Below are 13145 nucleotides of genomic sequence, written 5' to 3' on the forward strand. Positions count from 1 at the left end.
GGGGAGTGAGAGAGGAAGAAGCAGGCTCATAGTGGAGGAGCCCGATGTGGGGCTCAATCCCATAACGCCGGGATCACGCCCTGAGCCGAAGGCAGACGCCCAACCGCTGTGCCACCCAGGCGCCCCTACTATAAGAGATTTTAAACATAAACATAAGCATCAAATCAAAATCAGTCTTGGAGAAGGTACGTCAGAAAGAGTCTGGGGAGCTGAATGAGAATGGTTCATGTGAACCCTAAAGAAAAAGCTAGCCATAATTCAGAATGCCGGAAAAACACTGGAAAATGTGGGCAAGGTTCAGGGTGAGCCTGGGCAAGTATGGCTGACATTCAGTGGCCCAAGGGGGGCAGGTGTCACAAATCTGATCACTCTACGGCCTACAGTCAATGTTCAGATGTCTAATCAGGAATGAGGAAAGAGACCAAAAATGGGAACCTGGATAAGGATTTAGTAGAGTCTCGTGGATCCACACAATAAATAAAACAACCTCTTAAGCTACAGGCAAATTGCCAGGAAGGCCAGAGGGGAAAGGGCTTTTGGATCGACTACACTACAGGCTGTAGTGTTTGCACATACAGTGAATGCAGCAGACTGTTATTTTCTGCTGAGCCTTTACTAGTCCTAAAAATAACGGTCATATGAAATATTAAAGACTTAGGGTTAAAAGGGACTTTACAAGCAATTTAGTGCACCTGTCCATCCAATGCTATCAGTAGACCTGGTTTTCATCAATGCCTTTCCAAAATACAGAAAATAAATGTCAACATCTTTTATAAAGATAAAAAAAATAGGGCACCTGGGTGGCTCAGTTCGTTAAGCATCTGACTGTTGATTTAGCTCAGGACATGATTGCAGAGTCATGAGATCGAGCCTTGAGCAGGGCTCTGTGCTGGGGGCTTGGGGCCTGCTTGGAATTCTCCCTCTGTCTCTCTCTCTCTCCCTCCCTCCCACCCTTCTCTAAAAAATAATAATAAGTAAATAAAGATAAAAGACATAGTAGGACTGAATTGACTTCCAATAATGATCCATACTGATCCAAATTACTATTAAGTAAAATTTAACCTTTAAGTTCATTTGCATTCAAAAATAACTTGAGTAGCTTACCCTTCTGTCATTTCCTTCACAGGAAGAACTTTTAAATTTAACTATTTAAAAATGTTTGGCTCTCTATTCTGTCACTATGTAAATATTTTTTTCACACTAAAAGATATTTTAAAAATTTATCTCTTCATATGTTAAGAGATATGTTACTGGTGGGGCACCTGGGTGGCACAGCGGTTAAGCGTCTGCCTTCGGCTCAGGGCGTGATCCCGGCGTTCTGGGATTGAGCCCCACATCAGGCTCCTCCGCTATGAGCCTGCTTCTTCCTCTCCCACTCCCCCTGCTTGTGTTCCCTCTCTCGCTGGCTGTCTCTATCTCTGTCAAATAAATAAATAAAATCTTTAAAAAAAAAAAAAAAGAGATATGTTACTGCTGACCTACTGTCTACAACACATGTTCCTTGAGTGACATTTCCAGCTGTGGCAATTTACACTTTGAACTAAACAATCAGTTTCATCTAATGTAGCCTTAATTTCTTTCTACCTGCACCCACTCTCCCTGATGGCCAATGAGATTTAATGGGATTGAATTTCTCTCTAAGCAGACTGATTCTTCCAAATGGATAATGAACTCATTAAGAGTAAACTCCTAATCCTCTTCTTTGATAGACATCCTACAATATTAGTCTTCATTCTGACATGTTAATTTACAAATCTGCTATAATACTGTATAGCATGTTTATCATTAATCATAAGAAGTCGTTCATTTCTGTTTGGGCTAGGAATCTTACCTCTGTAGGGCAATACACAGTCAACATACAATTTTGATGAAATATTTCATGGTAGTAAATCGGATTTTGGAAAACATTATAAACTTTGATCATTCCTAAAATGGCTGCAAGTTCCCAAGAAGACAATCCGTAATCTCTTTAAACAATTTGGTGAAAGGACAGCCATATAAAATAGTGCAATTTCCATCTCATTTAAAAATTGATTTTCTAATTTAGATTGCTCAATTCATTAGCATTTTTCTGTTTATAAAAATAATGCTACGTTATCATAAAAACAAAAGGGTTTAGAATGCATAGAGAAAACTAAAAATCCATAATTCTACTACCCAAAATATAAAAACAATCTACTAATATTTTTGTACTTCTTTCAGCTTAATTCTCTGTATTTTTTGACATACTTGAAATCATAAAATATAAAATTTAGTGTTCTCCTCTTCTAAGTTAACAGTATGGCTATTAAAATACTAGAAGAGGGTTCACTTACCATCTGCCTACTGTTGGATACTTAAGTTGTTTTTAATTTTTAATATTCAAAAGACATAACATGAAGGTATTTGTAAGTTTTTTCTATATTTAAGACATATACTTAGGTATATATTCTTACCAGATTCTCCAGCACTAAAATGATCAAATGGATTCCCTTCGGCATCTGGGTTTAGTAGCATCATTTCAAATGGGATATCTTCCGCCTGAGAATTCTCATTGTCATCTTTGCATGTATACTTGTCTGCATAAAACACGTGCCATGTTTGTGGATATGGAATCTGGGACACGGTCAGATTATGTTCAGTCTGATTCATGGTCACTTTAAAGAGAAAGAAAATAGCACTTTCAAAGCAGAGCTCTCAAATGTATTCATAGTTTCAGTTATCTAATCAACTCAGTTAGAATTCTTTTGTTTTGTTCTTACTACCTTGAAAATCCAAGCCCTGGTGTAGTACCGGAATAAGGCCTGCAAATCATAAGGCAGATAAAATAACATATCCTCACCAAAGGAGTCCCTATAAAAGTACTGTGAAACACCACAGATGAGTAGAATGGTTTCAATGATATTTTCACTCTGAATTTCCAATATTTCAAAGTTTTCAAGTGGATTAGTAACACTAAGAATTTTTTATTGTGGTAAAATATACATAAACACAAAAGTTACCATTTTAACCATTTTGAAGTGTACAGTTCAGTGGCATTAAGTACATTCACAACACTGTGTAACAACTGCAGTGACATTTTTGAAAATTATATTTGAGTTAAATTTAAAATGGAACATTCAACTCACAGACTCATTATATCTAAAAACTATGACCCACAAATACCTTCAAAAGATTTTCCAAAATCTTTTTCTCATTGATTATTCTTTCAAAAGGTACCGAAAGGGGAAAAGTAGAAATTACTGAAATATATGAGTTGTTCTCCAGAGTCAGGTCTATATAGTGGGGGAATGGGGAGGCTCATGAATGCTGGCATCACACAGATCTGTGTTTGAATCCTGACTCTAATACTTCCTTACCTTCTGTGTGACCTTGGGCAAGTTATATAAGTAATGACACTTTCTTCATCTATAAAATGAAGCTAATACTTACAGCAAAGAGCTGATGGAAGGACTAAGTTATATGAGTCACTTACCATGATACCTGTCCTACAGTAATTGCTGAATAAAGGTTAATTCTCCTTTTCCTTTCTTTAAAAGAGGCAGTTATACTAATAAATGTTTCTCAATCCAGGGTAATCCTGGCTCCCCTCCAGTGCATTTGCAATGTATAGAGACAAGCTCTGTTGTCACAATAGTTGAGAAGGTCCTCGTAGGGAGGCTGTGCTAAGCTTCATGCAATCCAAGGTAAAGTTTCACACAATAAAGACCTGTTCTGCCCAAAATGCCAATAGCACCTCCTTTGAGAAACACTTAATGATGTCTAAGATGCCTTCCAAACCTGAAACTACGATTCTGACTTAAGAGGCACTCACTAACAATACCATGAAGCTGTACGACAGTACTGTCTCAAACGCTATGTATAATAAAAAGAATAGAAGAGTTAGAAGAGTAAGTCTTGGTGCTATTACTTAATAACCTGGCGACTCCGCACATAAATTGCTTAACCTCTCGGAATGTGTTTCCTCAGCAGTAAAATTAAGATACCTGGCCTAACTCAGAGCTCTTGTGAGGAGCAAATGAGACAGCATATGAAAATTCTACGTAAAGAGCCTGATTCTATACAAAGTAGAGTATTCTTAAAATATAAGATTATGATGGGCCCAAGTCCCAACTCTAGATTGCCCCCACAGCATGCCAGCTAGTCTTGATCTTTTTATCAATTGAAGAAAAAATGCTTTCTAATAAACTAAAAGACACTTCCTGATATAAACATGGGGATTTACATGGGGGCATTATGAACTTACTCATTTTCTTAGGTGTCATGATGGTATTGTTGTTATGGAGAAGTGCTCATGACACCCACAGCCTATTTTCATATGCCTTGATTAAAAACAAAATCACACACATACAAATATAAAGCAAATGTAACAAAATATTAACAATTATTTAATCTAAGCAAAGGATATACCGATGTTAGTTGTACTACCACTTTCGACTTATCTGTATGATTGAAAACTTTCCAAATAAAATGTTAAAAAATGCTATTTACAAGTTGTCTTTATAAATGAGATACAGATTTATCTAGTCGGGATTCAAATCTTGAGGATTTAGACTTTACAACTGGGAATTTAATTAACAGTGGTTAAAGCGAACAAGATGAATTTATTAACAATGCCACAGCACTGTTTTTTGGGGCTGTATTAATTTAGCTGACATTTATACTATTGTTTTTGGTTTGTTTACTTTTTTACTGTATATAGCTTCTTGAAAAATGTAGCAAAGACTCTAGTTTTTGTTAAATATTTGAAGACCTTTAATAAGAATTCAATATATGATGAACAGTGGCTCAGAAATTAGGCTTTTGAAATCTGCAGCTTACAATTACATAATCTGGACCTTATAATATAAAGGTTCTGATATGTTGCCATTTTATCACTTGCACTTTTTTCTTAGATAAAACAACATAAAAATTAACCATTGTATTTTTTACCAATATACTTTTCAATGTTTCATTTTCAATTATGCAGATTTACATAAAATAAAAACAAAAGTGTGCTTCAAAAAGTGATATTGGCCTTCAGTTTTTTGTCTTGTGGCCTTTTTTTAGCAAGCCTGGGAAACAAGCATCTTGACAAAACTGTATGTTCATTGTTTTTGAGACAAAAGAGTTACCACAGAGCATGCATATTCCATGCTGATGTAATTAGTATTTCACATATTAACAAAACTTGAATTGCACAGAATGGTGTCACATGGCTAGCTGCCCCATCATGTTATAAAAGAAAATGCACAGAATAGTAAAATGTTAACACCTTTAAATAATTTATAAAATACACCAAATGTAAAAAAGGAAATTTTGTGCAAATGACATAAAAAGACAATACTGAAAATGTTTCGTAAGCAAAATATTTAGTTCTTGTGACCTGAACCTCCCTGTCAATTTTTTTACATAAAGCCATAATTTTCAGTGCTTTTAAATGCCTCATTTGCTTGCTTTAAAAACCTACAAAATAGTTATCATTTTTTAAAAAATCTGATGTTTTATGACTTTACTGAAAGAGGAAAAATGAAAAATGATTTCTCAAACATTAACTTGGGGAATGTATACTCACAAGCAACACTTGATACTACAGAATTTTTCAAATCTGCTAGTCTTTTCATAGTTCATGGCAGCAGTAAGGTTTTACATAGGAGTTTGGCATAGTTAATGAACTCATTATCAAGTAGGTGAAAGGCAATTAATTCTTAAAAGTCTCATTAATGGCCAGGAAATGAGAATTATTTCTACAAGAAATCATTTAAAAACATGTGATACTACTACATTGTCATGAATTTAAGGATATGCTTTTTGTTTCAATGCACCAAAGCTCCTGAAAAATAACATACTATAAATATGACAACTAATATGTAAAAGTAGAGAATATAGCTTTTCTTAAGACTTGGCTTTTGTTGCTGGGAAAAGAGTTGATGAAATTTGCAGAAAGCAATATATATATACATACATATATATATGTATGTATATATATGTGTGTGTGTATATATATATATATATGTATGTATATATATTTATATATTTATTTATATATATATATATATATCACCAGTACTTAATTTATTTCAGGTCCCATAATTTAACAAAACAATCTTCATTCCTCACAAATTTCTATTTCCAGAGATCTTCCATTCCAATAATTCCAAAGAATACCTTTGCACTCAACAGAACAGCAGAGAAGGAAAAATAGTCTAAGAAACAACTGCAAGAGATTTTGGAAGTTATAGACCTATATATATGGATCTCCATCCTCAAGAGTTATAATTAAAATTGTAGCAGTTTAGGACTTTGAGGAACCTTAACGAAAACTTACCCAACTTTCTGGTTGTACAGATACGTAAAGTGAGGCTTGAAGAAGACAGGCAGTGATTCTCAGTTTAGCAGTCTATCCACTGTACCATACTCTCGCTGCACATATAAGGTCTGTGACTGAAAGTATATGACTGATACAAAAATTGTTTCTGCAAGTGTATGGTATAACATTAACCAGGTAATATAAAAAACTAAATCAGTTCCTATAGCTCAAAGCTTTAAATCGCCTGCTAAGTTTTTACTGGAAGAAAAAGAACAAATACAAAGCGATCAACCTACCAACCAAAAAAACCCCTCAATCTCTTCCACAAATGATGTTGGGAAAACTGGACAGCTACATCCAAAAGAATGAAACTGGACCACTCTCTTACGCCACACACAAAAATAAACTCAAAATGGATTAAAGACCTAAATGTGAGACCCGAAACCATAAAAATCCTTGAAGAGAGCACAGGCACTAATTTTTCTGACCTCAGCTGTAGCAACATTTTTCTAGATATGTCTCCTGAGTCAAGGGAAATAAAATCAAAAATAAATTATTGAGACTACATTAAAATAAAAAGTTTCTGCACAGTGAAGGAAGCAATTAACAAAACAAAAAGACAACATGGGAGAAGATACTTGCAAATGAGGGTTAGTATTCAAAATATACAAAGAACTTATACAACTGAACACCCAAAAAACCACAAATAATCCATTAAGAAATGGGCAGAAGACATGAACAGACATTCCTCAAATAAGACATACAGATGACCAACAGACACATCAAAAGATGCTCAACATTACACATCATCAGGGGAATGCAAATCAAAACCACAATGAGATATCACCTCACACCTGTCAAAATGGTTAAAATCAAAAACACAAGAAATAACAACTATTGGTGAGGATGTGGAGTAAAAGGAACCCTCATGCACTGTTGGTGGGAATGTAAACTGGTGCAGCCACTGTGCAAACCAGTATGGAGGTTCCTCAAAAGATTAAAAATAGAAATACTATATGATCCAGTAATTCCACTACTGTGTATTTACCCAACGAATACAAAAACATTAATTTGAAAAGATATACACACCCCTACGTTTATTGAAGCATTGTTTACAATAGCCAAAACATGGAAGCGGCCCAAGTGTCCACTGACAGATGAATGGATAAAGATACACACACACACACAAATGGAATAATAGTCATAAAAAAATGAAATCTTCCATTTGTAAAAACATGGATGTATCTAGAGAGTATACTGCGAAGTGAAATAAGTCAGAGAAAGACAAATACCATATGATTTCATTAGTATGTGGAATTTTAGAAACAAAACAAAGAAAAAAGAGACGGAAAAAAAAAAAAAAAAAGACTGTTAACTACAGAGAACGAACTGATGTTTACCAGAGTTAGAAGAGTAAGTCTTGGACAGATGGGTGGAGGGATGGGTGAAAAAAAATGAAGGGGATTAAGAGAACATTTATCGTGATGAGCAATGTACAGAGTTGTTTAATAACTATATTATATGCCTGAAACTAATATAACACTGTATTAACCATACTGGAATTAATTAAAAAACAAAACCAAAAAACCCTTCAAGCCCTAAGCTTTATGATTCATCCTACAAACACTTAGTAAAAGCTTAACCAAGTACTTGGGTATTATAAATTTTCATTTTCATACTACCATGTAACTAACATTCATAGTACTTATCGCAATTGCAATTTCACATTTATTGCCGTTGATGAGATTCATTTCTGTCACCCCCACTAACCTTAAGGACCAACAGAGTATATTTTGGTCCCTGATTTATTACAAGTGCCTTGCCTAGTACATGAAACAATGGAAGTGAATGAGTGAAAGAGTAGACCAAAAGAGCCCTGCTGCTCTGACTGATTTTAGAACAAATACGTAAGATGTAAGTGGTAACTCTAATATGTGCTATGGAAGAAAACAAGCTATAAAAACTCAAGTGTCAACTTAGCGTAGAGAGGGGCCAAAGAGGGACAGAAGAACAAACAGAGAAAAAGTCTATGCAAAGGCCCAGGATAGCACTGAAATAGAACAAGCTTACGAATAAAATGAGGCAGGTGGGGACAATGCTGTGAGATGGAACTGGGGAGAAAACAATGGCTAGACCAGGATGGCTTTGCTGATCAGGTTAAGAAGACCTGTCTTTGTTCTAAGAGCAGAAGAAAATGACTGGAGTATTTCTGGGTGTGGTGAGGAAGTGAATGTGACATGATCAAATCTGCTGTTCAGAAAGATCACTCTGATTACGGGGACACCAGCACAGCTGCAGCAGCCAGAGAAGAGACTGCTGCAACAGGCAGAAGATTACGACAGCCTGGTGGAGGCAGAGACGCAGAAAAATAGATGAATTCCAGAGATATTTAGAAGTCACTTACTGACAGATTGGAAGGGGATAGAGAGGTCAAAGAGGGAGTGTCGGAAGACTCCCTGGGTTCTAGCTTGTTTAACTGGACAGGTGATGCCAGCTCCTGAAACAGGGAATACCAGAAGAAGAAGAGGACCAGGTTTGAATGGGTAAGTTGATGAACTGGTTTTGGAAATGATAAGAAGTGGGAATGGAAGGCTAGAACTTTTTGTCCATATGTGGAACATTTAGATGACCAAATTGGTATAGGAAGAAAAAAACTGATAATGAGCATTTGCACAAATTTCCCAGGTAAGTTCTGAAAATCAGGGGAGAGGTAAAATAAATTTATGTAACTGTCTCTTTGATATCTGAATCTAGTTATTCAAGACTTCTTCAGCACACAAGTCATCTCATTAATCTAGATAAGAGATCCCCACAAGAAGTGGCAAGGATTGGGGGGGCTTCTACTCTTTTTTTAAATGATGTATTTATTTATTTGAGAGAGAGAGAGAGACCATGAGGCAGCAGGGGGCGGGGCGGGAGAGGGTGAGAATCTCAAGCAGACTCCGTGCTGAATGCAGAGCCCAACATGAGGTTCGCTCTTGCAACCCTGAGATCATGACCTGAGCTGAAATCAGGAGTCTGATGCTCAACCAACTGAGCACCTAGGCCCCCCTGGGGGCTTCTATTCCTACCCCTATTCTAGCTAGCTGCCTTATAAGGGACCCAGAGAGCTGCTGAGACTAGGAAGATTAAAAGCTCAGAAAACGGCAATGTTCTACTTTACTAGATTAAAAGAAGATCCAGACTCACTGATATGCAGAACACAGTAGGGGAAATATAGGGGGGGAAGAAAGGAGAGGGATAATTCCTACTTTTTCTCATGGATGCTTCACATTCCTAGTATCTCCTACAACCAATTAACTTCCAAGGCGTAAAATGGGTAGCATGGTATATGCCCTTCATTTCTACAGAAATTAAAGTTTCACTAATTCTGGATAGTGGACCCTAATATTTGGGATAGTGTTGATGAGAATGGAAGGGTTCAAGGATACAGGCAACTAGGATAATAAAAGTAGAGCTTCTCCAGGGGCAAATCTATAAATTTACAAATGATGCGGTGCTGGTACATCCTAAAATGATGTACTTTGTCACCATATGACTAGGTCCCATGTTCCAATAACATGTTGCAAAACAGCGTCACTTGGGCTAAATCATACAATTAACTGAGATAATACATATTTAGTGATTAGCTCAGTGCTAACAGATAATAAGCATTCAATAAATGCTATTATTCACTCCACGCTGCCACTGGGCCAAAATATATTCGCCATATTGGTCTTAATCAGATGACTTTTAAGAAGTACAAATGAAGGAAGCATGCCTTTATACATTATCTGGATATTTTTCAAAAATCTTTAATGATAAGGGGAGGAGAAAGGCATTCTATCCTTTGATCAAGGAAAACTTCAGCTTAAAACGTACTAGAGAAAATGTCACCACAGTGCGATGTGTCATGAAACATCTTGGTATGAAAACAAAGATTTCAACATTCAGAAGGAAAAAAAATGTATCTAATGATCAAAGAAAAAAAGATATACTCACTTGTCAACTGAGCTTTGGATAATTTTTCACCACAACTATAACCAGGACTGCTTTCCTGCAGCTTTAGCCATTCCTGGGCTTGGAACAAGTAGAGTTTAGCTTCTTTTCCAACAGCTACTGCTATGTTGTTGATTCTCACACACAGAAGAGCATGGTCACCTTGACATTAAAACAAAAATTATTAAATAGTTTGGTCTTGTATGGAACTGACATGATAAGACAATTCAACACCTCTATTTATCAAAATAGGAATTTAAAGAACATAGTTTTTCTTTCTTTCTTTTTGTTTTATTTTTTAATTTTTTAAATTTAAATTCAATTAATTAACATAGTGTATTATTAGCTTCAGACACAGAGTTCAGTGACTCATCAATCTTACAGAATACCCAAGAACACAGTTTTTCTTAAATCTCACTTAACTAGGTAGATCACATTGGAATGAACATCCCATACAGGTGCAAGTCAAGAGACTATTCACATTAGTTATCCAAATTAATGTGTGGTGTCTCCTTACACTTCCAATGAAGAGTGATGCCATTTCACTGAATAAATAACATCTGCTGTATCTGAACATTCACTACAACAGGATTTTTGCCTCATTTTACAACCACTCCACGTCTTTAATATTTGTTCATAAACTATCTGTAGAAGTTTCCCACCAAAGTTTCTCTTGTTTTCTAATATAATATGTGTGTTAATATTATACTTTTAACGGAAAAAATAGGCATAGCTAACAGCAAGAAAGCTTAAACAAATTAGTTTGGGGGTAGACATTTTACACCTGATAAAAAATTTGACATCTGTGACTTTTACAAAGGAACTTGCAGAACAAGAGATGTTGTGAGACTTAGAATGAGCCTGGTTGCACACACTGAGTACATTGAAGGCCCTAAACAGAAATGGCAAAAAAGTAGTTGCCTCTAGGCAAAGGAACTCTGGGTGAGGAAAAGTAAAGCAGGATACGGTTTTCATTTTTCATTTTAAGATCTCTTCTCCTGTGCTGTTGTCACATTTGTTATCATAATAATCACTCTGATTAAACATTTTAAATAAATTTAAATGTACAGTATGTATCAAGGAATGTCCAAGTCTCTTACATAAATTGATTACATGATAAATTATCCAAAATTTTAGAAGTGACTTGAAGGTTTAACATCTTAAATTGCACTGAGTTAATTATTTCAGTATAATTTAGTATTATTTTATTGAATTCAAATTCATTAAGACTGGTAATAATAAAAAAATATATACACACACATAGAAAGAGCGTGTATGTGTGTTAATATACTTGGAACACTCAATTTCTCAGTCTTCCTTGAGATATCTGGATTTCCTACCTATGTTTCTCCTGTTTACCAAGTAATCATGAAATATCTGGGTTGTCTAAGTCCCTCTCCTAGTGATAACCCATGTCATAGCTTCTATATATCCCAGATTTTCCAGCACTGTCCAGGTTGTGCCATTTATTCTAGTGTCTTTGCTGTCACTGTTCATATTCAAAGTACAGTTATAGCCAGCTGATTAAAAGAAACTAAAAATGTGACCTAAAAAATAATAATAAAGCGTTTCTATATTTTAAACACTTTGATAGAAAAAAAAAATTCAGGTTCCCCTCCCTTTACACCACCAATTCTGTAATTTTGCAACAGTTTAAATTCCTTTCCTACACCAAAATAGCTTCTTGTTTCTATTATCTTCTTAAGAATCCTCTCTGGGACAACAGTTTGACATTGCATCTTCTAATGCTAAAAACTGTATTAATCAAGGATACCAACCTTATCGAGGCAAATCATTATTTAAAATACAATACTAGTCAAATAGAGTACCAAAAGTACGTACCAAGAAAATCACTTAAATTTTGAGAGTGCAAATAAAGCAAAAATTAGAATGAATTGCAAATTCATTCATTGAAGATTTATTGATTTTTGAGGGAGACCAGGAAGTAAGAATCAAATGCAGTTCTCGTTTCAGAAGAGCCAGACAGGATACAAATGATGAAGCTTCCAGGACGCACTTAAATGCATTTCTGTCAAGTGAGTTCTAGACCTCCTGGTCCATGGTAAATCTACTCCTTCAGGAGTAACCAAACTGTCCTAGCAATTGTTACCACTAGATTAACAGGTATTTTATTTGGTTTCCAAAACCTCTCTGCTTCAAGTGCGTTTTAGCAAATTATCTTAAAAACAAAGACTAAACCCAGTAAACCTAAGTTCTGGAGCTTAAATGCAGACATAAGTACAGTGCCTTAGTGCATATAATCAGGCTGAGACAGGAGTGAGCAAACGATGCTCCCTTGAGGGAAGCATCTGGAAAGATGCAGCATAGGAAGTCCTCCGTACTTTCGTTCGTGCGGGGAGGGTGGGGGAAACGGTGTTTCAAGTGCAGAATACAATCACCAGTGGGGGAGGGTGCTGAGCGGGGAGCAGCAACAGCAGGGCTGGCGTTAACGCATCCCACGATTCCGGCAGCTGCAGTCGGGGGTGGGCTGCCGGCGACGCGGGAAGTCCAAGTGGGGCTGGGGGCAGTCCCCCGCGTCGCCGCCGCCGGCTCCAGGCCTCCGCAAGCGAGGTGGGGAGGCGCGCCCCGCGGGCTGGGCCCACGCGCCTGCATCCCGCTCCCCGCCCCCGCACCTACCGTGGAACTCGAAGTGGCCGATGCTCTGGCCCTGAGCGTCTCGGGCCGCGGCACTGCTGAAGCTGCCCCGCAGGGTCTTACCCTGGCTGCCCGGCGGCCACCAGCAGCAGGTGAGGGCCACCGCCAGCAGCCGCAGGGCTCCCATCCCCCCTTCCCTCTCGGCACCCACACCCCGGCCCTAACCGCCTGCGGCCGCCTTCCCCACGTCGGCAGCCGGGGGTGAGGGAGGAGGGAGCCGGACCGGCGTCCCCGACCCGCCCCC

The 13145-nt window shown here is 37.2% G+C and overlaps 1 protein-coding gene across 5 annotated transcripts in view; it reads right to left on the reverse strand.

Annotated features, from left to right (window-relative positions):
* GPR180 (G protein-coupled receptor 180) overlaps positions 1 to 13145 on the reverse strand; it is a 57294-nt gene extending 44149 nt beyond the window's left edge. For 4 of the 5 annotated variants that reach the window (XR_006408892.3, XM_026493472.4, XM_026493470.4 and 1 more), the window contains exons 1-3: positions 12884 to 13142; positions 10250 to 10408; positions 2436 to 2636 (exon numbers count right to left, since the gene is read on the reverse strand). Coding sequence is in view for 4 of the 5 variants with exons in the window: in XM_026493472.4 (XP_026349257.1) it covers positions 2436 to 2636; positions 10250 to 10408; positions 12884 to 13028 (505 nt within the window). In the remaining variant the exon portion in view is untranslated. Of the gene's footprint in view, positions 1 to 2435; positions 2637 to 10249; positions 10409 to 12883 lie in introns of all 5 variants that reach the window. The other variant, XM_044381897.3, reaches the window with a different exon arrangement.

This window comes from Ursus arctos, unplaced genomic scaffold, assembly GCF_023065955.2.
Source record: "Ursus arctos isolate Adak ecotype North America unplaced genomic scaffold, UrsArc2.0 scaffold_10, whole genome shotgun sequence".
Lineage (NCBI taxonomy): Eukaryota > Metazoa > Chordata > Mammalia > Carnivora > Ursidae > Ursus > Ursus arctos.